Source organism: Salvelinus sp. IW2-2015, linkage group LG4q.2 (assembly GCF_002910315.2).
Source record: "Salvelinus sp. IW2-2015 linkage group LG4q.2, ASM291031v2, whole genome shotgun sequence".
Lineage (NCBI taxonomy): Eukaryota > Metazoa > Chordata > Actinopteri > Salmoniformes > Salmonidae > Salvelinus > Salvelinus sp. IW2-2015.
The window spans coordinates 27,138,841-27,165,651 of NC_036843.1; the positions used below are offsets into that span (position 1 = coordinate 27,138,841).

The 26,811-nt window shown below is 41.4% G+C and overlaps 1 protein-coding gene across 2 annotated transcripts in view; it reads right to left on the bottom strand.

The window, feature by feature from the left end:
- The window catches only part of LOC111963544 (metabotropic glutamate receptor 1-like), a 34,788-nt gene extending 11,102 nt beyond the window's left edge, over positions 1–23,686 (bottom strand). For both annotated transcript variants that reach the window (XM_023987057.2, XM_023987058.2), the window contains exons 1-5: positions 23,427–23,686; positions 21,750–22,590; positions 14,626–14,875; positions 4,490–4,725; positions 390–636 (exon numbers count right to left, since the gene is read on the bottom strand). In XM_023987057.2, the coding sequence (XP_023842825.1) occupies positions 390–636; positions 4,490–4,725; positions 14,626–14,875; positions 21,750–22,479 (1,463 nt within the window). In that variant the 5' untranslated portion in view covers positions 22,480–22,590; positions 23,427–23,686. The remainder of the gene's footprint in view (positions 1–389; positions 637–4,489; positions 4,726–14,625; positions 14,876–21,749; positions 22,591–23,426) is intronic.
- Between the last annotated feature and the right edge of the window lie 3,125 nt (positions 23,687–26,811).

Below are 26,811 nucleotides of genomic sequence, written 5' to 3' on the forward strand. Positions count from 1 at the left end.
CATTTCACAGTCCCTATTGTGCCATGAGATGTTGTTTTATCCTAAAATGACTTTGGGATAAATATATTTATGAAGGAGCTTCTCTTCTTTCAAAGTTGACAAGTACATTTATTTGATATGTTTCAGTAGGATTGATCCATAATGAGCTTCTGGAAACATCTTTCTAATCATCTGCAACAGTATTGTGAAATCAGGGGATTTGTGTTGAATACAAAGAGTTGCTGTACTGGTCGTATTCTAGCGCAGTCATCTCGCTCAAGGAACCAACTTCTTTACCATTAGATCAAGAGGAAATCCCCTGTTAAGCCGGGGGAACACTGGTTCTATGTCTTATGGCAGTGCTATGTCATCACGAGAGCGTGACACCAAATCACCTGGGCTACACCTACCTGCCAGGCGTGTCCCCATTCTCATCGAACCACACGTCTTCTCCAGACACCCCAGTGAAGGAGGTCCTCAGGAGGAACTCTAGCAGCTGGCTTCCATCGATGGGGTCCATGGCTTCACACAGTCCCACATGGCCGGGGCAGAGGTGGCTGTGCATGTCATGCAGACCCTGAGCCATGGCGTAGATAGCGTTGATGACGAACCCCATCTTACTGTCCTGGACATAGTTATCCTCCAGACTTTCGTAACCTGTAATTAAAACATGAAATTAAGATTAGGGATGGATTGTTTTCCTGTAATGTAAAGAAAAGAAAGTGCTACATGTTTTAGTGCTGCAACCATTATACAACAATTATATAACGCTACAATGCTATGCAATACAAAGTGCAATAGATATTCATAGCTGAATATGAAATAGACAATCATATTTTTCTATTATCAAATTTTTGGCAGCATAATACAGACTGACATATTGCAAAAGAATGATAGGGTGTCCGCAGACACATGCTTATTATTATTCTTGGGCTTATTTGTTTATTTGGATTCACATTAACTTTTGATAATTTTAGGTTATGGGCATCAGATGGACACACTGTTCTGTTCTCTTCTCTTTTGTTCTGTTCTCTTTTGTACTGTACTGTTTCTGAACTCTTGTTCTGTTCTGTTCTGTGCTGTTCTGTCTGTGCTGTTCTGTGCTGTTCTGTTCTGTTCTGTTCTGTGCTGGTCTGTGCTGTTCTGTTTCTGTGCTGTGTTGCTGTTCTGTTCTGTGCTGTTTTGTGCTGTTCTCTGTACTGTTCTGTACTGTACAGTTCTGTGCTGTCTGTACTGTACAGTTCTGTGCTGTTTCTGTTCTGTGCTGTTCTGGTCTGTGCTGTTCTGTTCTGTGCTGTTCTGTGCTGTTTCTGTTCTGTGCTGTTTTGTGCTGTTCTGTACTGTTCTGTACTGTACAGTTCTGTGCTGTTCTGTTCTGTACTGTTCTGTGCTGTTCTGTTCTGTGCTGTTCTGTTTCTGTTCTTTCTGTGCTGGTCTGTGCTGTTCTGTTCTGTGCTGTTCTGTGCTGTTCTGTTCTGTGCTGTTTTGTGCTGTTCTGTCTGTTCTGTACTGTACAGTTCTGTGCTGTTCTGTACTGTACAGTTCTGTGCTGTTCTGTTCTGGCTGTTCTGTTCTGTATTGTTTGCTGTTCTGTTCTGTGCTGTTCTGTGCTGTTCTGTTTCTGTTCTGTTCTTGTTCTGTACTGTACAGTTCTGTGCTGTTCTTTTCTGTGCTGTTCTGTGCTGTTCTATTCTGTACTGTTCTTTGCTGTTCTGTTCTGTGCTGTTCTGTGCTGTTGCTGTTTCTGTGCTGTTCTGTTCTGTTCTGTTCTGTGCTGTTATGTGTGTTATGTACTGTTCTTGCTGTTCTGTGCTGTTCTATTTCTGTACTGTTCTGTGCTGTTCTGTTCTGTGCTGTTCTGTGCTGTTCTGTTCTGTGCTGTTCTGTTCTGTTCTTTCTGTGCTGTTATGTGCTGTTATGTACTGTTCTTGTGCTGTTCTGTGCTGTTCTGTGCTGTTCTGTGCTGTTCTGTCTGTTCTTGTACTGTTCTGTGCTGTTCTGTCTGTGTTCTGTGCTGTTCTGTGCTGTTCTGTGCTGTTCTGCTGTTCTGTGCTGTTCTGTTTGCTGTTCTGTACTGTTCTGTTGCTGTTCTGTACTGTTTCTGTTCTGTTCTGTGCTGTTTCTGTTCTGTGCTGTTTGTGCTGGTTCTGTGGTTAGGCATCAAAGGGCAGGCATATATTATTAGCTTCAAATAATTCCTGTTACCATGGAGCCACCAAAAGTTTTGTATTTGCAAGTCGCCCTTCAATTATGTATAAATAATGGTGATATTATAATGAATTGACAGAGGAAGAAAATCTATTATTCTACTGTATCCCTTCCTCCCTCGATCCATTTGTATCCTTTGTTTGTCAGAAATACAGGGCTCGTGAATGAAGCCGTATTATGCCATATGTTAAAAGATGGAGACTGCAGGGTAACACTTTGATGATTTACAAAAGGTATACTATTTAAAGATAACAATATATAATAGATCCAGGGCCACCCTAATGGATTAACAAGCTTTAAGCAAGCTAGAAGCAGTATAAGTAGCACATACCGTTGGTGATCTTATACTACAATATCTCAATGTTAATAACAGTCTCCGGTACAGAAAGTGATCAACATTAAGCATCAAATAAACAATTGTGTTCATATCAATTTGTAAATCCAACAGTTCTGCAGCGATTGCTCGGTATTCAGATGTGTTTGTTTGTAGTCGTGCTTTTTTTTAAAAATCAATCAGCTCACATAGTGATACAAGTACTAACAAACACACCAACGATAGATTGGATAGGGTTGTAGTGGATAGTGGCAGGCAGAGTGAGAGTTATATTCAGACAAGGTGTACCTGGTGGTGCTCCACTTAGAATGAGTCCTTGAGTTTGACCCTTACTTACTTCACTAACTTTTCACACTTGATGAAGTAGTACGTTACATGCATACAGATAATCACTACTGTTTCACTCTRCAAGTATCTCAGCTGTTGACCATGTTTCGTTTAATATAAGATAATAGTAATAACAATATATGCCATTTAACAGACGCTTTTATCCAAAGCAACTGACGGTCGTGCATGCATACATTTTACGTATGGGTTGTCCCGGGAAACGACCCCCCTATCTTGGTGTTGCAAGCCTCATGCTCTACCAACTGAACAATTTAACATCTTTCTTTGTCCTCATCTCATCCTACTGATACATCTTGTAATGTCATGAAACCTACTACTTAAGTGTGTGTACTGTATGTACACACTGGCGTCCATTCTAACACCACGGTGTCTTGACGTGTTGGGCCGAAGGTCCATATAGGATCATGCAGCATGTGGTTCTACAAGGCAGACCAGCCAGCTGGCATCTCATCTAATGCTTTCAAATGTTATTGGGCTATGTTTTATACAGCAATCTCAAAACCAGTTGTTGTGATCTCACTGCAATGCATAAAACCACCCCAATAGCCTTATATAGTAGAGGTCAACAGATATACAGTGGTAGGGTTGAATTTCAGGGTTGCTATGACGGATGAAAATCCGTKTAAACCACAAAGGGCAAGTTGTCTCTTGATAAATCACAATATCAGTGGACCTCTATGTATATTGCCAGAGTGACGTGCTTTACGAGATCATTCAGATAAAATACACACTCACCATCTTGGAGCTCTATGCAAAGAAACAATAGATGTGACTCAACAGCAAACTATAACTCTGTCTCTGATTATCACACATTATCAATATCCCTCTCATACACAGGAAGTAGAGAAACTTAGAGCTTGATTTGTGAAATGAGGTGGAAGAGGAGTTTTTCTTGCAAAACGAGGTGGATATAGATTGGAAAAAAATATCAACAGCAGATTGACCAAGGGAACAGGACATGTAAAAGAGAAATGTAAATTCATGCTAAATATTCAAAAATGTTTTTCTATACTGTTGCATGCAGTGTATATATACGTTTAACTTCAATACATTGTTTTTGTCAACAAAAATAAGTAATTTCTATAGAATTCATGACTAGATTTGCTAAGAAATTGTACCCGACTCGACAAGCTTGGGTTAAAAAAAGTAAATATACAGCTAGCTCAAAAGGAATTTAAAAGCGCAACAACAAAAAAACATTTTGAAAACATGCTTTCTGAGCATTGTTTCAAGTGATCAATACAGCTTCAGCTAATCAATTAATCTTGATTATTTAAAAAAAATTGTMAGATCAAATGTGCCATGATAATTCAATTTACCTAGATCATCTTTGGTTGGCCAGGAGAATGTTTCAGAAAAAAAAAAAAACATAATATTATTGTATGGCTCCAGTAGATGCACAGAAACGTCCACCCTAAAGTACGCATAATAGAAGAAATATATATTCGTTCGAGTTTCATGAAGCTTCTAGACTTTTGAAACAAAAATACCAAAATGATATCAAATCTAAAAATCTTAATGTAGTTATTAGTTGAGACAACATCAAGTATACCATGTTAGTTTACAATGTAAGTCATCAACCCTTCTGAAGAAACCCTTATTATACTCTATCGTATCTACCTGAGCAGTTTTTCCTGTAGTTCATGTTCTCCTGCGGGTGCCCTGGGATGCGGCACTGGAACCTGTGCTGCCAGAACTCAGGGAACCACGGGTTCCTGGTGTTGGTGTGGAGGCGGAGCTTCAGGAAGTAATCATCAAATGACGTGACCTCCTCCGACTGCAGCTTCACAGTGATCCCGCCCACAGCCTCCTGTTCATAGCCCTCAACCACCTCATCTCTGTCTGCCCAGCCATCACTGTGGGGGGAGAGACACAGTAGCTTTGTAGTAACATCACTGTTAGGACTACTCTATACCACCCTTAAATGGATGTTCTTTAAGAGCGTTTCAATGGCATCCTAAAAAATAKGTTTGGAACGGTTTTACATGAATCTGTCAGGGACTGAGACAAACGTTTTTTTGTTTGCCTACATCGAAGAGACACAAGTCAGAGAGTCTGAGGGATGTGGCAAGACAGCATCTTCAAGCGTCACAACAAAAGCTGAAGCTATGGTGTGATTAAAACCGCAAGAGAAAGAGAACTGAAGTCTGGGTCTTACTACTCTTACCTTCTYGGACAAGTAAAGTGGTTGCCAAGTGGCAAGGGCCTCAAAAGTGGTCAGCAAGACAGGGCCAATATAACCTATGAGATTCTCTGTCTATAAAAACTGTGTCCCAAACAAAGAATATTGCAGAGAATATCAGAAGTAAAGTTAATGAATATAGTCTCTGTGTTGCGTGCACTCATGTCATAGCTTAGGGAGGAGAGATGAGCGTGSGCTCCAGGACACAAAAACATCACAGTAACATCATCACAGCCTGTTGCTCGAAGACTTCCACCATCTTATATCTGTCTGCCCAGCCATCACTATAGGGGACAGGACAGCTGAATCAGTATCATACAGATGTAGGATCTTAATTTGAGCCAGTTGCTACAGCAATAAAATAATCCTGCAGCAACAGAAAATGTGAATTATTATGTGGATTATAATTAATGGACATTTTTGTAGGGGATGATACATTTTTTGTTAGAGAAAATCAAGTCTGAAATTTCWAAGTGGAAATTACAAACTTTAGGAGCCTTTTTAAAACTCAAGTTTTTATTTAAATTCTTAATTCTAAATTCTTAGCAACCAAAGAGTGATCAAATTAWGATCCGACATCTGTAATACTTAGAACTACACTCCTTGCAGTCTTGCCAGGGGAATATGCTAATGATACAAAAATTAAACAATTGAATGAATGTCCTCCTCCCTTCTCCAGCATGGCAACATCACCAGTATTTCGCCATCTGTTTCACAGCACTACACACACACTATGTGCCAAGAACTTGCTGCTCTGACGTCAGCACATAGAAGTCATCACACAAACCATAGTAGGAACAAAACACACTCAACGAGGCCAAATCACTTCGATGTGGGACACATAGAATTGTTGTATTGTCTAACCTTTACATAGATGGAAGGAACCCTATATACCCAAATCAAAGACAATGACAAATGTAATGTCAGCATTCAAAGAAAAAGCCTTCTGGTATTTAGAAAAGGCCTTTTGTCTCCTAGAGGGACCACACACACATGTAGAGTGCAAAAAATGGATACTCTACTGTACTCTACTCTTCTATACTCTGCTGTGCTCTACTGTACTGAACTCTACTCTACTCTAATTTACTCTACTGTACTGTACTGTACTCTACTATAGTCTACTCTACTGTACTGTACTGTACTGTACTCTACTCTACTCTACTCTACTCTACTCTACTCTACTCTACTCTACTCTACTGTACTCTACTCTACTCTTCCATACTCTACTGTACTGAACTCTACTCTACTCTAATTTACTCTACTCTACTGTACTGTACTCTACTATAGTCTACTCTACTCTACTCTACTCTACTGTACTCTACTCTACGCTACTCTACTGTACTGTACTGTACTCTACTCTGCTGTACTCTATTGTACTGTACTGTACTGTACTCTACTGTACTGTACTCTGTTGTACTTTAATCTACTGTACTCTACTGTACTGTACTCTACTCTACTCTACTGTATTGTACTCTAATCTACTACACTGTACTGTACTGTACTGTACTGTACTCTATTGTCCTCTAGAGCAGTGGTTCCCAAACTTTTTATAGTCCCGTAACATTCAAACATTCAACCTCCATCTGCGTACCCCCTCTAGCACCAGGGTCAGCGCACTCTCAAATGTTGTTTTTTGCCATCATTGTTAGCCTGCCACACACACACTATACGATACATTTATTAAACATAATAATGATTGTGAGTTGRTGTCACAACCGGCTCGTGGGAAGTGACAAAGAGCTCTTATAGGACCAGGGCACAAATAATAATATAATAATAGTAATCTATAATTTAGCTCTATATTTAACCATCTTACATATAGAACCTTATTTGTTCATCGAAAATTGTGAATAACTCAACACAGGTTAATGAGAAGGGCGTGACATAACTGCAGTGTTGGGTTGTATTGGAGAGTCTCAGTCTTAAATCATTTTCCACACACAGTCTGTGTCTGTATTTAGTTTTCATGCTGGTGAGGGCCGAGAATCCACTCTCACATAGGTACGCGGTTGCAAAGGGCATCAGTGTCTTAACAGCGCGATTTGCCAAGGCATCATACTCTGAGTGCAGCCCAATCCAGAAATCTGGCAATTCAATTTTCACAGAACAGCTTGTGGCAATTTCGATGAGGCTCTCTTGTTCASATATCGGTAAGTGGACTGGAGGCAGGGCATGAAAGGGATAATGAATCCAGTTGTTTGTGTCATCCGTTTCAGGAAAGTACCTGCGTAATTGCGCACCCAACTCACTCAGGAGCTTCGCTATGTCACATMTGACATTGTCMGTAAGSTTGAGTTCATTTGCACACAAAAAATCATACAATGATGGAAAGACCTGTGTGTTGTCCTTGTTAATGCAGACAGAAAAGAGCTCCAACTTCTTAATCATAGCCTCAATTTTGTCCAGCACATTGAATATAGTTGCGGAGAGTCCCTGTAATCCTAGATTCAGATCATTCGGGTGAGAAAAAATATCACTCAGATAGGCCAGTCTTGTGAGAAACTCGTCATCATACAAGCGGTCAGACAAGTGAAAATGATGGTCAGTAAAGAAAACTTTAAGKTCGTCTCTCAATAAAAAAAAAACGTGTCAATACTTTGCCCCTTGATAACCAGCGCACTTCTTCTGTATGTTGTAAAAGCGTTACATGGTCGCTGCCCATGTCATTGCATAGTGAAGAAAATACAGGAAGAGTTTAGGGGCCTTGCTCCCTGTCATGGGTTTTGCGCCATCAGTACAGATACCAACATGAGCAGCAGCTACGTTTGACTACATACTGGAATTTCTGCGAGAGAGCAACGGTTAATGTGATTGGATGTTAATTATTTGACAAGGCTACCTGTTTTTGACATTGTGTTGTTATTTAAACTTGAATCACATTATTATTTGATGTAGCCCTACGGCTTTGTGGGTACCCCAGTTTGGGAATACCTGCTCCAGAGTASTGTACTCTACTCAACTGTACTGTACTGTACTCTAATCTACTCAACTGTACTGTACTCTAATCTACTCTATTGTGCTCTATTGTATTATACACTACTCTACTGTACTCTATTGTACTGTACTGTGCTCTACGCTACTGTACTGTACACTACTCTACTATACTGCACTCTACTGTACTGTACTCTACTGTACTTTACTCTACCCTACTGTACTGCACTGTACTGTACTGTACAGTACTTTACCCTACTATACTGTACTTTACTGTACTTTACTCTACTGTAATGTACTGTACTCTACTATGCTCAACTGTACTGTACTCTACTGTATCCTACTGTACTCTAKTCTACTCTACRCTACRSTARTYTARTKTACTSTACTSTACTCTACRCTACRCMACTSMACTSTACTCTACTSTACTSTACTKRKCWMRKCWTTACTTTACTCTACTATACTGTACTCTACTCGACTGTACTGTACTCTACGTTACTCTACGGTACTCCACTCTACTGTACTCTTTTGTACTGTACTGTACTCTAGTACACTCTACAGTACTCCACTGTCCTGTACTCTTCTGTACTCTACTACACTCTTTTGGACTGCACGGTACTCTAGTACACTCTACAGTACTCTACTGTCCTGTACTCTACTGTAGTCTACTGCACTCTACTGTACTCTTTTGTACTGTACTCTACTCTACTGTACTCTAATCTACCATACTGTACTCTACTCTACTCAACTGTACTTTACTCTAAACAATTATACTTTACTGTACTTTACTCTACTCGACTATACTGTATATTACTATACTGTACTGTACTGTGCTCTACTCAACTGTACTGTGCTCTAATCTATTCCACTGCATGGTACTCTACTATACTGTACTCTACTATGCTGTACTCTACTGTACTGTACTGTACTTAACTCTTCTCTACTGTACTCTACTGTACTCTACTCGACTGTACTCTACTCGACTGTACTGTACTCTACTGTACTGTACTGTACTCTACTCGACTGTACTGTACTCTACTGTACTCTACTCTACTGTACTGTATTGTACTGTCTTGTACTGTACTGTACTGTACTGTACTAGTACACTATATAGTACTCCACTGTCCTGTACTCTACTGTACTCTACTGCACTCTACTCTACTCTACTCTACACTCTATATAAAATGTTGTTCCAGGAGAATATGACTAACTGTGTTACTTTTCAAACCAAATTAAGCTCAGATATGGATGTTTTGGCCAAAGCAGCGGTGGCAGAAATAAGTAAAATGTTCGATGATGGGTCTACTGATGGGTAAAGTAAAATGTTCTAATCTACTCTACTGTACTTTACTCTAATCTACTCCCATGTACTCTACTGTACTTTACTCTACTGTACTCTACTCTTCTATACTCTGCTGTGCTCTACTGTACTGAACTCTACTCTACTCTAATTTACTCTACTTGACTGTACTGTAATCTACTATACTGTACTCTACTCTGCTCAACTGTACTGTACTCTACTCAGCTGTACTGTGCTCTACTCAACTATACTGTACTCTACTGTACTTCACTCTACTGTACTCTACTGTACTCTACTCTACTCAACTCTTCTTGACTATACGGTACTCTACTATYCTGTACTTTASTATACTCTACTGTACTTAACTGTACTCTACTGTACTCTACTCAACTCTTCTTGACTATACGGTACTATACTCTACTGTACTCTACTCTACTGTACTGTACTTAACTATTCTCTACTGTACTCTAATATACTGTACTCTACTGTACTGTATTCTACTGACCTCTACTGTACTCAACTCTACTGTGATGTACTCTACTTGATTGTACTGTATTCTACGATACTGTACTCTACTCTACTGTACTCTACTCTACTCTACTGCACTGTACTATAATATGCTATACTGTACTCTACTCTACATGTCACGCCCTGACCTTAGTTCCTTTATTATGTCTCTATTCTGGTTTGGTCAGGGCGTGAGTTGGGGTGGGCATTCTATGTCTGGTGTTCTATGTTTTCTATTTCTATGTGTTTGGCCGGGTGTGGTTCTCAATCAGAGGCAGCTGTCTATCGTTGTCTCTGATTGAGAACCATACTTAGGTAGCCTTTTCCCACCTGTGTTTTGTGGATAGTTGTTTTCTGTTTTGTGTTGTTGCARCTTACAGGACTGTTTCGATTTTAGTTTATTCACTTTGTTATTTTGTATTTAGTGTTCAGTTTTTTCAATAAAGCATGAACACTTTAAACGCTGCACCTTGGTCCACTCTTCCTTCAGCCCACGAGAAGCGTTACACCACAGCGGAGACTGGAGTATCTGTCCATAGGACCACTTTAAGCCGTACACTCTACAGAGCTGGGCTTTACGGAAGAGTGGCCAGAAAAAAGCCATTGATTAAAGAAAATAATAAGCAAACACATTTGGTGTTCGCAAAAAGGCATGTGGGAGACTCCCCAAACATATGGAAGAAGGTACTCTGGTCAGATGAGACTAAAATTTKTKTTTTTTGGCCATCAAGAAAATGTCTGGCACAAGCTATGTCTGGCWCAAACCCAACACCTCTCATCATCGGCAGGGACTGGGAAACTGGTCAGAATTGAAGGAATGATGGATGGCGCTAAATACAGGGAAATTCTTGAGGGAAACCTGTTAAAGTCTTCCAGAGATTTGAGACTGGGACGGAGGTTCACCTTCCAGCAGGACAATGACCCTAAGCATACTGCTAAAGCAACACCCGAATGGTTTAAGGGGAAACATTTAAATGTCTTGGAATGGCCTAGTCAAAGCCCAGACCTCATTCCAATTGAGAATCTGTGGTATGACTTAAAGATTGCTGTACACCAGCAGGAACCCATCCAACTTGAAGGAGTTGAGCAAGTTGTGCTATGAAGAATGGCAGAAATCCTAGTGGCTAGATGTGCCAAGCTTATAGAGACATACCCCAAGAGACTTGCAGCTGTAATTGCTGCAAAGGTGTCTCTACAAAGTATTGACTTTGGGGGGGTGAATAGTTATGCACGCTCAAGTTTGTTTCACAAAAAAACATTTTTTTGCATCTTCAAATGGTAGACATATTCTGTAAATTAAATGATACAACCCCCCAATTCCATGTTGTAAGGCAACAAAATAGGAAAAATGCCAAGGGGTGAATACTTTCGCAAGCCACTGCATGGCTCCTGGGCGAACCCCCCCCCCCCCCCCCCCCCCAATAAACCACCATTCTGTACTAACTGAAATTGTTATTCAGACATATGGAACAACACAAATAAATAATCATAACATTTAAAACTATAAAAATATATACAAACATAAGACTCATAAATATCAAAAAGAAGTAACAAAGACAAATAGAAACAAATTGTAGCATATAAATACAAATAAAAAAGAGAATCTAATTATTACACTATTACCCTATTGCTAACAAAAAACACACAAATAAAKCTAAATTGCACAAATCCTATATCACACAATAACACAAATAGAATAACACACTTATAAAGAAGAGAACCTGATTATTACACWATTGCACTTCAAACAAGAAACTCAAACTAAATTGCACAACTAATTGCATTAGTACTGTACAAAGTTTGAGGTGCGCTATTTGATAGATTCCCCTGCTCCCCCTACCTCGGGCTTCTAGTCAACCTACCCCAGCCCCCTCCCCGTCTCGTACTTCTGAGTGGGAGACCTTCCCAGGCAGTAGCCTGCCTAGCTCACAAACTAGAATCAGGGCGCCGACTCTAACAAGGTTAATTGACCCACAGTCCCACACGGTGACATGACATCATTGACGTGACGTGCAAATTAGCAATAGAAAACCGATCMCGCAAATGTCACCATTCTGGATTTTTTTTTTTTTTGGTACGGACGCCCATGCCGTCCCCGGCAAGATGCCGCCCTGGGCAGCTACCCATGTCCCCTATGCCTAAATCACCCACTGGGGTCGTGAGTTATTCTTGGGYAAACAAATGAGGTCCCCAGAATACCACTGATCTAGATGGACCCAATCTTCCACACAGCCCAGCATGGATGGATGGTCCCCACCAACCTTTCCGTTCACTTACTGCACTGCTCTGCAAAACAATCTTTTTTCAGTCGCAAGTCTCCTTGACCCAGAAAGAAACAGCCACACCAATTCCATGTCCTATTCATCCTTCACGGAGACTTGCGATTTTTATATCCTCACTGTCACCACATATCTGATTTATACGACTTACTTMGTTTGTAAAAACAATATATTTCTGTCRTTMGATGAGGAACTGTCCAAACCGTTTRCCAGGGTTAGCCTGAATGCTCCAACTGTATTGCTATCTTGTGAAAGGAAACYACTACCTGTAAGAACATCTGAGACCAGGCTAATTCAGGGCAGMTTGAGCTGTTAGCTTGAGCTTCACTACTCCTGTCAGGTATTCATGCTAGCTAGCTCCATCCTCAATGGATAGCTACAGTCTAACTACAGTGAGGGAATGTCTTCCAGCTGATATGTGCTTTGATGCTCAGTAGTCCTCACCACTGAGCTCTGTGCTGGAGATGCTATCCCATATTACCCCAGTCTCCCACTGAGTCTGTGATCTGACAGGGGGAGAGGGAGCTGTCCCATATTACCCAAGCCTCCCCAGTTTGCCTGTGACCTGACAGGAGAGAGAGAGAGAGAGAGAGAGAGAGAGAGAGAGAGAGAGAGAGAGAGAGAGAGAGAGAGAGAGAGAGAGAGAACTCACTAACTCACTGTCTAACCATGCATTATTCAGGGTTGTGAGTGTGAATCAAAGCTTCTTTCTTCTTTCAGAAGGAACTCCACTACTGCTAGAATAATAATTATTATTATTGTGTTCCAGTATAAACTCTGAGTAAACCATGGGGGCCTTTGTATGAAATATCAAAAGGTACAAACAGCAACATATTATTTTGAACAATCCTCAAGAGTCATGATAATAATTTTGTGTTTCCATATGATGAAAATGAGGTCAATCACTCCACAAAATGGAGTAAGGTAAGAAGAGCAAATACAGTGCATTCGGAAAGTATTCAGACCCCTTGACTTTTTCCACATTTTGTTACGTTACAGCCTTATTATGAAATGGATTAAATAAATAAAAAATCCTCATCAATCTACACACAATACCCCATAATGACAAATCGAAAACAAGTTTTTAGAAATATTCGCAAATMAATAAAAAATAAAAAACAGAAATACTTTATTTACATAAGTATTRAGACCATTTGCTATGAGACTCGAAATTGAGCTCAGCTGCATCCTTTTTCCATTGATCCTCCTTCAGATGTTTCTACAACTTGATTGGGGTAAATTTAATTGATTGTACATGATTTGGAAAGGCACACACCCACAGTTGACAGCACATGTCAGAGCATAAACCAAGCCATGAGGTCGAAGGAATTGTCTGTAGAGCTCTGAGACAGGATTGTGTCGAGGCACAGATCTGGGGAAGAGTCCTAAAAATGTTCTGCAGCATTGAAGGTCCCCAAGAACACAGTGGCCTCTATCATTCTTAAATGGAAGAAGTTTGGAACCACCAAGACTCTTCCTAGAGCTGGCCACKCGGKCAAACTGAGCAATCAGGGGAGAAGGGCCTTGTTCAGGGAGGTGACCAAGAACCCAATGGTCACTTTGACAGAGCTCCAGAGTTCCTCTGTGTAGATGGAAGAACCTTCCAGAAGGACAAACATCTCTCTAGCATACCACAATCAGGCCTTTATGGTAGAGGAGCCAGACAGAAGCCACTCCTCAGTAAAAGGCACATGACAGCCCACTTGCAGTTTGCCAAAAAAATGACTCTCAGACCTTAAGAAAGAAGATTCTCTGGTCTGATGAAACAAAGGTTGAACTCTTTGGCCTGAATGCCAAGTGTCACGATCGAGGGAAAGATCAACGGAGCAAAGTACAGAGAGATCCTTGATGAAAACCTCCTCCAGAGCACTTAGGACCTCAGACTGGGACGAAGGTTCACAGTCCAACAGGACAACAACCCTAAGCACACWGCCAAGTCTCTGAATGTCCTTGAGTGGCCCAGCCAGAGCCCGGACTTGAATCCGATGGAACATCTTTGGAGAGACCTGACAATAGCTGTGCAGCGACGCTCCCCATCCAACCTCAAAGAGCCTGAGAGGATCTGCAGAGAAGAATGGAAGAAACTCCCCAAATACAGGTGTGCCAAGCTTGTAGCGTCATACCCAAGAAGACTCGAGGCTGTAATCGCTGCCAAAGATGCTTCAACAAAGTACTGAGTAAAGGGTCTGAATACTTATGTAAATGTGATATTTTTTATTTGTAAGAAATGTACAAACATTTATAAAATCCTTTTTTTGCTTTGTCATTATGGGGTATTATGTGTATATTGATGTATATTGAAAATGTTTAATAGATTTTAGAATAAGGCTGTAAAAAAGTCAAGGTGTCTGAATACTTTCCGAATGCAATGTATGTAATTCTGGGGCCTAATGTATCAAGCGTCCCACGTCCCCCAAATTTGATCCTAGATCAACACTCCTACTTTGAGACGCTCGATACATAAGTCCCCAGGTTGATATGACTCCATTTAACCCATTCCTGAGACTAATAACGATTATGTACAATGATCAAAGTTCTGTGGGGACCAACAGTTTACCTGCCGATGAGAAGGAACTCCCCTGCCACTCCAAGTCGTCTCATAGCCATGAGCAGCCCACGGACCGTCATGCCCTCGCAGAAGCAGACGACCACCCGGGCCTTGGGCAGGCGTTCTCTCAGCTTCCTCAGCAGCCTGTCAAAGTGCTTCTCCCCGGCGTTGCTGTAGATTTTGTCTGAATGGGCGATACACAGCCCCTCCTGAGAGGCCAAATCCTTAAAGGCTTCCATACCACTCTCTCCGTAGTTACCTGGGGAAATAAACAGCAGTAACAAACAAAACAACATTATATCATGGTTTTTAAAGTTTAACACATTTTAAAATACAATATTATTTAAAAGGTTGACTCAAAATGTTACATTCCGATGAAGTTTAAGACACTTTGTATTATAGCTTTACCTGTAATTTTTGCCAACAAGCCAAACACAACAGCACTGCAACCCATATCTAGTGGCTGGCTGCATTTCAACCTTTCCGTCTGCTTGTTATCACTCTATTTCAGAGACGGAAGTGCCATGTCACTGTATCGCACTGTATTTAATAATAATAATAAAAAAATACTAATCCTTCTGCTCATCGGTCTGGTACATAACGAAGGTGCACCAGAACAGAAATGTAATTGAGTTTTAATCAGTTCATCACCAACTTTCCCTCACTGCAGACAGATCAGAGGTCTGTTCTTGCATCCCAAATGGCACCCTATTCCCTTTATAGTGCACTACTTTTGACCAGGGCCTATAGGGGTAGTGCACTACTTTTGACCAGGGCCCATAGGGGTAGTGCACTGCTTTTGACCAGGGCCCATAGGGGTAGTGCACTACTTTTGACCAGGGCCTATAGGGGTAGTGCACTACTTTTGACCAGGGCCTATAGGGGTAGTGCACTACTTTTGACCAGGGCCCATAGGGGTAGTGCACTGTGTAGGGAATATTCTACAATAGGATGCACACTGTGACTATGAGGAACGTTCATATGCACATCAGGCAAGCAGCTATGACCCTGATGTCATTCAGACATCTCATCACCTGGAACTGGAATCTTAATTACTGTATAATAATCTACAGACCAGCAAAGATTTCTATAACTAACCCAAGATAGACCAGAGAGTTTCCAATGGGAGCAAATTAATTCCAGTTGGAAGAACAAGCAAGGAGATGGGCAGAGCCAAGCACGAGCTAGTGAGATTCTATTGGTGCATTTTAGCATTTATTTGCATATTTCCATTAGGGAACGACTACTCTGTGAAGTGCGGCGTGTGCAAAAACTCAAATCACCCTTGAACTCCTTCTAAACAACGTAACTTTTTGAAACTTTGGCAAAGGGTAAAGTCTACAAAACGCAGTCCACTCTGTGTGTGTTYCATATTCTAGTTTTGGAAACAGAAAACTGTATGGAGATCAAATGTTTCATCGATGAGAAAATTAGCAGAACATCGGACAAAATCCATCTCGCACCATCTTCTCCCACTGCCAGCCACTGGGCTTCCTCTCATCACCATATTTGGTAGTMAGTGGAAACGCCAACCGGATGCTTCACATTTATACGTCTGGTGAAATATCTGGCTCKTTGTTCTATCTGTGGTAGCACTGTACTGCAGAGCAAAACTGTAGCTACAGAAGCCGAGGATTGTCTCGGTCTCCAGGTCTCATATGCTGTAGATTACCTGCTACCACCTCCCCAGTAAGATGCAGATATCTGAAGGACTTGGTTCACAAAATAGTTAGTGACTAGTGAGTAGGGGGTTGTGAGAGTGAATAGTGAGTAGTGGGTAGTAAAAAGTGACCAGTGAATAGTGAGTAGCAGGCTGTTGGGAAGTTCAATAGTGAATGGGCTGAGGTAGTGAGTAGTGGAGTAGTGGGTTCTGGTAGTGAATAGTGAGCAGTGGGTTGTGGTAATGAATTAATGAGTAATGAGCAGCGGTTGTGGTAGTGAAATAGTGAGTAGTGGGTTTGTGGTAGTGAATAGTGAGTAGTGGCTTGTGGTAGTGAATAGTGAGTAGTGAGTAGTGAGTAGTGGGTTGTGGTAGTGATAGTGAGTAGTGGTTGTGGTAGTGAAGTGAGTAGTGAGAGTGGGTTTGGTGTGAATAGTGGAGTAGTGTGTAGTGGGTTGTGATAGTGAACAGTGAGTAGTGGTTGTGGTAGTGAATAATGAATAGTGGGTAGTGAGGCAGTGGGATGTGTTAGCGAATAACGAGTATGGGTTGTGGTGGGAGTATCGAGTAGTGGTTATGGTAGCGAATAGTGAGTATTGGGTTGTGGTAGTGAATAATGAGTAGTGGTTGTGGTAGTAATAGTGCGTAGTGGGTTGTGTAGTGAAAAGTGGAGTGGTTGTGGGTAATAGTGGGTCTGTGGCAGGAATAGTTGAGTAGCGGGTTGTTGGCAGTGAATAGTGAGTTGTGAATAGTGCGAGAGTGGTGGTGATAGTAATAGTGAGCAGTGGTTGTGGTGGTGAATGGTGAGTAGTGGGTTGTGATAGTGAACAGTGCGTAGTGGGTTGTGGTAGTGAATAATGAATAGTGGGTAGTGAGCAGTGGATAGTGTTGCGATATACGTGTAGTGGCTTGTGGTCGTGAGTAGTGAGTTAGTGGGTCGTGAAAATTTGTAGTGGGTAGTGAATAGTGGCAGTGGGTTGTGGTAGTAATAGTGAGCAGTGGGTTGTGGTAATGAATAGTGAGAGTGAGCGTGGGTTGTGTTTATGAATGTGATAGTGAGTATGTGTTGTGAATAGTGATAGTGGGTTGTGTTAATGTGAATAGTGAATAGTGGGTTGTGTTAGTGAAATACGGTGAATAGTGGGTTTGTTAGTGTAGTGAGTAGCAAGTTGTGATAGTGAACAGTGAGCAGTGGTTTGTGGTAGTGAATAGTGAGTACTGGGTGGGTAGTGAATAGTGAGGTGTGGGTTGTTTTAGTGGAATAGTGAGTAGTGGGTAGTGAATATGTAGTAGCCGGGTTGTGGTAGTGAATAGTGAGTAGTGGGTTGTGATAGTGAATAGTGAGCAGTGGGTTGTGGTAGTGAATAGTGGAGTAGTGGGTCGTGAAAATGTGTAGTGGTTAGTGAATAGTAGTAGTGGGGTTGTGGTAGTGAAGTGTGAGCAGTGGGTTGTGGTAATGAATAGTGGTAGTGGGTAGATGACGTAGTAGTGGTAGTGAATAGTGAGTAGTGGGTTGTGAATAGTGAGTATGGGGTTGTGGTAGTGAATAGTGAGCAGTGGGTTGTGGTAATGGAATAGTGCGTACTGGGTAGTCGAACGTTAGTATGTGGGTAGTGAATAGTGAGTAGTGGGTTTGTGACTAGTGGGTATGGGTTGTGGTATGCATAGTGAGTAATGGGTAGTGATAACGTTAGTAAGTGGTAGTGAATAGTGAGTAGTGGGTTGTGATAGTGAGCAGTGGGTTGTGGTAATGAATGTGAGTAATGGGTAGTGAATAGTGAGTAGTGGGTTGTGGTAGTGAATAGTGATAGTGGGTAGTGAATAGTGAGTAGCGGGTTGTGGAAGTGATGTGGTGTGGGTGTGATAGTGAATAGTGAGCAGTGGGTTGTGGTAGTGAATAGTGGTAGTGGGTCGTGCAAAAATTAGTAGTGGGTAGTGAATAGTAGTAGTGGGTTGTGGTAGTGAATAGTGAGCAGTGGGTTGTGGTAATGAATAGTGAGTAGTAGGTTGTGGTAGTGAATAGTGAGTAATAGGTAGTGAAACGTTAGTAGTGGGTTGTGAATAGTGAGCAGTGGGTTGTGGTAATGAATAGTGAGTATGGTAAGTGAATGTGAGTAGTGGGTTGTGGTAGTGAATAGTTGAGTAGTGGGTAGTGAATATGAGTAGCGGGTTGTGGTAGTGAATAGTGAGTAGTGGGTTGTGATAGTGATAGTGAGCAGTGGTGTGGTAGTGAATAGTGAGTAGTGGGTCGTGAAAAATTAGTAGTGGGTATGAATAGTAAGTAGTGGGTTTGGTAGTGAATAGTGAGCAGTGGGTTGTGTAATGAATAGTGAGTAGTGGGTAGTGAAACGTTAGTAGTGGGTAGGAATAGTGAGTAGTGGGTTGTGAATAGTGAGTAGTGGGTTGTGGTAGTGAATAGTGAGCAGTGGGTTGTGGTAATGAATAGTGAGTAGTGGGTAGTGAAACGTTAGTAGTGGGTAGTGAATAGTGAGTAGTGGGTTGTGAATAGTGAGTAGTGGGTTTGTGGTAGTGAATAGTGAGTAATGGGTAGTGACAGTGAGTAATGGGTAGTGAATAGTGAGTAGTGGGTGTGTGTTGGTGGATAGTGAGTAGTGGTAGTGAATAGTGAGTAGCGGGTTGTGGTAGTGAATAGTGAGTGTGGGTTGTGATAGTGAATAGTGAGCAGTGGGTTGTGGTAGTGAAGTAGTGAGTAGTGGGTGTGAAAAATTAGTGTGGGTGTGATAGTAAGTAGTGGGTTGTGGTAGTGAATAGTGAGCAGTGGTTGTGGTAATGAATAGTGAGTAGTGGGTGTGAAACGTTAGTAGTGGGTAGTGAATAGTGGAGTAGTGGGTTGTGAATGTGAGTAGTGGGTTGTGGTAGTGAATAGTGAGCAGTGGGTTGTGTATGATATGAGTGAGTAGTGGTAGTGAACGTTAGTAGTGGGTAGTGTAGTGAGTATGGGTTGTGAATAGTGAGTAGTGGTTGTGGTAGTGAATAGTGAGTATGGGTAGTGAAACGTTTAGTAGTGGTAGTGTAAGTGAGTAGTGGGGTTGTGGTAGTGATAGTGAGTATGGGTAGTGAAACGTTAGTAGTGGTTGTGAATGTGAGCAGTGGGTTGTGGTAATGAATAGTGAGTAATGGGTAGTGAAACGTTAGTAGTGGGTAGTGAATAGTGAGTAGTGGGTAAGTGAATAGTGAGTAGTGGTTGTGGTAAGTGAATAGTGAGTAGGGGGTAGTGAATAGTGAATAGTGAGTAGTGGGTTGCGGTAATGAATAGCGAGTAGTGGGGTTGGTAGTGAATAGTGAGCAGTGGTTGTTGGATATGGGTAGTGAGCAGTGAAAGTGAAAGTGATTAGTGGGTAGTGAATAGTGAGTAGTGGTAGTATAGTGGAGTGGATGTGGTAGTGAATATGTGAGCAGTGGGTTGTGGTAGTGAATAGTGAGTAGCGGGCTGCGGTAGTGAATAGTGAATGGCGGGTAGTGATATTGAGTAGTGGGTTTGTGATTGTGAATAGTGAGTAGTGGGTTGTGGGTTGTGGTAGTGAATCGTGAGTAGTGGGTTGTGATTTCGAATAGTGAATAGTGAGTAGTGGGTAGTGAAAAGTAAGTAGTGGGTAGTGAAGGTGAAAAGTGAGTTGTGGGTTTTGATTGTGAATAGTGAATAGTCAGCAATGGGTTGTTGTAGTGAATAGTGAGTAGTGGGTTGTGGTGGTGAATAGTGAGTAGTAGATTGTGATAGCGATTAGGGAGTAGTGGGTTGTGGTAGCGAATCGTGAATAGTGAGTAGTGGTTGTGAATAGTGAGCATGGGTTGTTGTGGTGAATAGTGTGTAGTGGGTTGTGGTGGTGAATAGTGAGTAGTAGGTTGTGATAGCGATTAGGGAGTAGTGGGTTGTGGTAGTGAGTAGTGAGTAGGGGGTTGTGGTAGTGAATAGTGTGTAGTGGGTTGTGGCAGTGAATAGTGAGCATTGGGTTGTGGTAGTGAATAGTGAGTAGTGGGTTGTGTTAGTGAATAGTGAGCAGTGGGTTGTGGTATTGAATAGTGAGTAGTGGGTTGTGGTAGTGAATAGTGAATAGTGGGTTGTGGTAGTGAATAGTGAATAGTGGATTGTGGTAGTGAATAGTGAGTAGTGGGTTGTGGAAGTGAATAGTGAGTAGTTGTTTGCGGTAATGAATAGTGAGTAGTAGGTTGTGGTAGTTAATATTGAGTATTGGGTTCTGGTAGTGAATTGTGAGTAGTAGGTTGCTGTAGTGAATAGTGAGTATTGGGTTCTGGTAGTGAATTGTTAGTAGTGGATTGTGAGCAGTGGGTTGCGGTAGTAAATAGCACACATGAATTTCTAAACAGAAATTGATAAACCAACAAAAAAAGATATCTCTGTGTACAGTATGTACATCAACACAAATAATTATATGGAATGCTGTCATGTTTAAGCTTCTAACGTAGTATTGTTTATAAAAAAAATGTGTAGTCAGGATTGCTATTTGAACTACTTCAATTATGGAAAATAATCACAATCTGTTGCTTTCAGCATTGCTGGATCCATTCAAATGGAACATAAGGAAAACCAATGTGTCCATCTGTATACCCATCTGATAGTGGGTTGATATAGCTTTGATATAGCTTGTGTAAAAATGTTAATTAATAGTTGAGTTCATGGACACGGACTGATTTGACTGACCATTGACACTGACTGACAGTACAGAACCTCATAGATCCAAGCCTGTAATAATCATGTGCCAAACTCAAACTACACACCGGCTATTCCCTCCTCCTGAACCTACAGTTGAATCCAAACATTTCGCTACCTTTACTGCTCTGAGACTTCTCTCCACACCCAATTAAGCCCCTCAAACGCTGCTGGCTAGGCCAGGGTTGAGGAACCTTGAAGGGCTAGGATTGTTGCCCACTCAAATCTGTAGCAACCACAGAATTTGACCATGYGAAAGTGGCTTCTCTTTAATGGTTTGTACCTGTCAAGGATTCCTCGTGAATTGTAGGCCAGAGGGCTGAGGAAGGCCTGAATGAACAAGGACAGGCTATTAACTTGATGGTGGATGATGTTGAACCCCTCTCCTTTTTTGACCTAAATCCATTCTGATTATGAATTATGAATAACAGGAGGCTGGTGGCACCTTAATTGGGGAGGACGGGCTCATGGTAATGACTGGAGCGGAATCAGTGGAATGGTAGCAAATACATCAAAGACGTGGTTTCCATGGTTTCCAGGTGTTTGATGCCATTCCATTTGCTCCGTGATTGTTATGAACCGTTCTCCCCTCAGCATCCTCCTGTGTTATGAATGATCATAATCAATTGGATAGAACTATGTATATCTAGAATGTGAATATTCACAGTTCAATTCCCAACACAACTTTATCAAAATTGTGTTTGAATAGACATTGATGGTCAGTAGGCAACATGCAGGCCAATTACTTATTGGATTAGAAARTTAACATGGAAAGTGTCTTACCCTCTGTATGGACTGCTGACACATAGGTCCAGTTATAGCGTTTGACAATYTCCAAGATGGCTCTGGCTTGGAGYGTGTCAGAYGGCACAACCCTAAGGAAATACTTGAAGAGCGTTTTGTCACTCAGATCTATGCTGGTCGCAGAATACGCTATCTGAGGGATGTTAAACAGCTGCAGGAGGTTTTGGACCTGGATAGCCACTGAGCTGGACCCAGGTCCAATGACACCTGCTATGGGTTTCTTGGTAGTGGGCGGCTGACTTGCAGGCGTCCCATCAATGCACCACTGTCTGGATGTACCATCTTTGTTGTCGTCATCCCTAATCGAGATGAGAGAGTCTCTAATGAACTCAATACTCTGCTCCAGAGCCACCGAGGAGTGCCAGCAGGAGTCCCTGATCTCGCACCCCAGAGTGATGTTGGGTAGAAGGTTCGGGTCGGAGTTGATTCTGTCCAAGGTGTGGAACATCGCTTCTACTCGTTGGATGCCGTACTGTTCCCGAACCTCCCCGCACTTCCTCTCCGCTACCTGCTCTGTTGACGGTTGGTGGTGGACCGAGAACAGTGCACCGATTATAATGTCCCCGTCCATTCTGGCCACCGAGCGGGACCCAGCAGCTTTAGAAACCACCGACCTCTCAAATATGTTACTGGGGGAGACGAACGCATCATACAGTAGAATAAGGAAATACAAAAACCTAATAACATTCAGGTAAAMCATATTCCACATGGTGTCAACAGTCGTGGGGATATAATCATGTCCGCTTGGCCATTGGGGAGAGCTGAGGATCCAAGTTTAATTGAAGATCTATCATCTCCTCTTTCACTGATGTCTTTCCTGCTGATGAGAGACATTAATTTAAGTTTGATACAAGTGAAACAAGTTTTGCAACAAGTTTTTCAACAAGTGATGATAAACAGCTATGTGTTGCCAATCTATCTTTGGCAACTCTTTTAATAGGCTACACAACTTAAGCAAAGGCAAATATAGTTATAGGCTGCTGCAGAAGCCAATCTGACATTCAATCTTGAATAATTCAAGTACTAATAGTCTACAGTAATGTATAACCATTTGATACATTTCAGTCATTTAGCAGACGCTCTTATCCAGAGCTGCGTACAGTCAGAGACGACGTTGAACGCCTTTCATAATCTATAGCCTACAGTAAAAACCGTCTACAGGAGGCTGATTAAAAGTTGATTTGTGCGATGGTTGGTTTGCGCGGCTGGTTTCAGTACCTTGGACAGCGCTAGGTTCTGACTTGACCGTTGGGCTCACAATAATTTGCCCACCCACGATGAGATTGTGTTTAGCTACATAAATTGCTGCTTAAAATGCTGCTTAAATGTTCCATTGAAATMATCAATTAATCAGATATCATAGAATTTACCATTCTATTATTTATATATCGACATTGTCAACATCTAATTGACATTCCAATTGATAATCACCTACAAACGGTTTAGGTAAAATAGGGTATTTTACAGTTTAACTTTTTTCCCAGAACATTTGTAAATGAAATGCCGTAGGCTAGTAATCAAATAACTAAAGCAATGCTTACCATCATTGCTATTCACATGAGGAGCAATCTCCTCCATTCATGTTATATTGCACCTTTTTGCATTCACTATAGCCTAAAATACCTTAGATATCATAACGTTAGAGCGTGTACATACCTGCACCTGCTGCCTCYGAAACATTGCGTATCTCCTCGTCTCCTGAACCTCTCAGTTTGGAGCCCAAGTTTAATAAGCCTCTGCAGCGCTAATACAGTATTTCTCTCGTTTTRCCCCCAACCTCTAGCTCTCTATCTTTCTGAAAGGGAGCATGGGTGCCCCCTTCGATTCCTCTTGATCACTGCATGCATCTTTAAAACCGGGTCACATAGAATGCATTGTTTGGCCCGGATAAAAGACAGTACGAAGAGAGAGATAGAAACGTATGGAGTGGAGTTGATTGTCTCTATCCGGAGTATCGTCCAGTACATTGCAATGACACGCCCACCATTTCAAAAGTAAATGCATGGGGGTAATGTAGGCTCAATAAAATAGTTGATTGCATGTACGAGTTCGCATTATTTATTTTTCAGAATAAAAGGTATAATCATACCTACAATAAGAAGAATCAGGCCTACAATAAGAAGATAAGTATTYTAAGTATGAAATTAGTCTATAGGCATCTGTAGCTATAGCCTTGTAACCAAGTAGGCTAAACCAGTGATACTAGCAGATATGTAACATATCGACACTAGCCTACATATTTGTTGCATTTGACTGAATTATCTTAATGCATTTTTTGTGCAGTGTGACTGCAACAAGTTGAAAGGGACAAGCAAGCGAGGAAGAGACACCTTTTTTACTCTACAGAGGAATGGAGAGCAATGATGCGACCTAGTGGCTGTGGCCTGACGGTTCCTGTTCAATGTTGTTGTGACCGTAGAGATCCTATTAAATTACCTAATAAATTAAATAMTATTCTAATTCCTAATTCTATGGTTATGACGCCACCTCATTTCCGGCCTGCATGAAAACATGGTGCACAGTAGCGGKAAAGGAGCAGTCTGTACAAGAAGACTGTAAAGTCCATTCTTGACTGGTTTTGAACAACCGGACCAGTCTATTGTTTTGTCTGCAGGAACAGAGCCAACGCTTGGTGAGAAATCAAATGTAAATGTTCAAAGTTTGTTAGCAAGATGTCTGTGCCATCCTAGCCAGACACAATCATAATGTATCTTACTTACAAGAGGGAAGGTAATCATGACGTGCAGGGATATTATTTTTGTAACCATGGAAAGTCTATGCCAGATGATCATAAAACCTTGTGGTTTGGCCACTCGTTATCCTGTCGCTCTTGATCCTTCTTGTAAGCAGTGATGGAATAAGTATCCAATTGCCATACTTAAGTAAAAGTGAAGATGCCTTAATAGAGTAAAAGTAAAGATACCTTAATAGAAAATGATAAAAGTAAACGTGAAAGTCACCCATTAAAATCCTACTTGAGGAGAAGTCTAAAAGTATTTGGTTTTAAATATATACTTCAGTATCAAAAGTAAATGTAATTGGTAAAATATACTTAAGTATCAAAAGTAAAAGTATAAATCATTTCAAATTCCTTATATTAAGCAAAACAGACAGCACCATTTTCTTGTTTTTTTTAATGTATGAAATAGCCAGAGGCACATTCCAACCCTCAGACATCATTAACAAACTAAGCATGTGTTTAGTGAGTACACCAGATCAGAGATGACCAGGAATGTTCTCTTGATAAGTGTGTGAATTAGACCATTTTCCTGTCCTGCTAAGGATTCAAAATGTAACAAGTACTTTTGGGTGTCAGGGAAATGTATGGAGTAGAAAGTACATTATTTTCTTTAGGAATGTAGTGATGTAAAAATAAAAGTTGTCAAAAATATAAATAGTAAAGTAAAGTACAGATACCGAAAAAAACTACTTAAGTACTACTTTCAAGTATTTTTACTCAAGTACTCCACCACTGGTTGTGAGTAGCTAATTGTCTTCACATATTGACAACTGGTTACTGAATGATTATTGAGCTACTACATGTCAACAATGGTTCTGTAATGTAGAAATCCCATACTGCAACGTTTTGTTACATGATGAGCTTGCAACAATGTAAGAGAAAGCTACACRAGTATCTGTGGTTGTCAGTGTTACAGTTGCCTTCTTAAGTGTCGTTGCATTGTTAACTATTTGTTCTGCATAAGTCAGTTCCCTCTAAAAAAAAAATGGTGCAAACTTTAATGTGGGCAATTCTTTCCTCATCATTCTAGTGTTATGCTTTATATGAAGAATTCAGAGGTGAATATCATTTGAATCTAACAAAAACATAGCTAGCAACATAACCCCGGAGACTGCCTTCACTGGGTGCATGCGGACTCACTTGCCCAATCATATTTTATGAGGCCATGAATATACTTGCTCCCTACTCTATAATAAAATAGTTACAATCCGCCACATCATCCTTTCTTTTAGTTTTTTAAGACATGTATTTCTAAAATGTTTAAAAACATCACATTACATGAATTAATGTTTATAGTCCCATCACTCTGTAATAAACTTTTGTCTCCCTAACATATGAATTCATAAACAAACTTTTCTGTCTTTAAAGTTAATCAACTCATGAAACATCAACTCCTTTTTTGTTGACAGAACATTTCCTACAACAGTCTCTTGTTTCTTCAACATTAACTATATTSTACCCTAAGGTGAGCTGGGTAAACTGCCAGTCACCTTCATAGCTGCAGTGGGGTTATTCTGCCACATAATGCAGATGATGCGTTAACTACTGCACATAGTCTCTGTATCTGTCTGGTGGTTTGAAAACTCTGCCACTAGAAGTCATGTGCACTGGAGTCTGTGGTGCAGACAGGAGGTGGGCCGGCATCTGGAACAGGTAAGTGCAACTCTGTGTCACACTCTGTGTGTTCCTCTCAACCCTTTGGAGAAGTCTCTGAAGCACTGTGGAGGGGTTTTAGGTGGCGTGGATTCCTGCGCAGCACTTCCTTGTCTGTCTGGACCAAGTATGACCTGGGTGTGTCACACTGTTGAAGCACTGAAGCCACCTTTGTCCAGCATCGTTCGTCATCCAGCTTCAAGGCGACGTTGACTCCGGGCCGGAACTCTGGAAGGGCTCTGTCGTTGTACCTGTTGTTGTAGACATGACTGTACCTTGGCTTTGCTCTCTCGTCGACATGTCTCACCTGCTGGAGGTCTGGCCATGCCGGTTGTAGGTTAACCTCCAGGCTGGAGACTGTGGTGTGGAGCTGTCTGCCAAGCATGAGCTGTGCTGGGCTCACACCTGTGCTGTGCAGTGACGTTSCTCTGTAGMTCATGAGAGCTAAGAATGGGTCAGCCTGCTTCAAGATCGTTTTGGCTGTCTGCACGGCTCGCTCTGCCTCACCATTTGCTTGGGCATAGTGAGGGCTGGTGGTAATGTGTCTGAAATCATAGTCCTTCGAGAATTGCGTGAAAGATCTACCTGACAACTGGGGAGCATTGTCTGTAATTAGCACATTTAGGCATCCCCACCTGGGGAAGATGT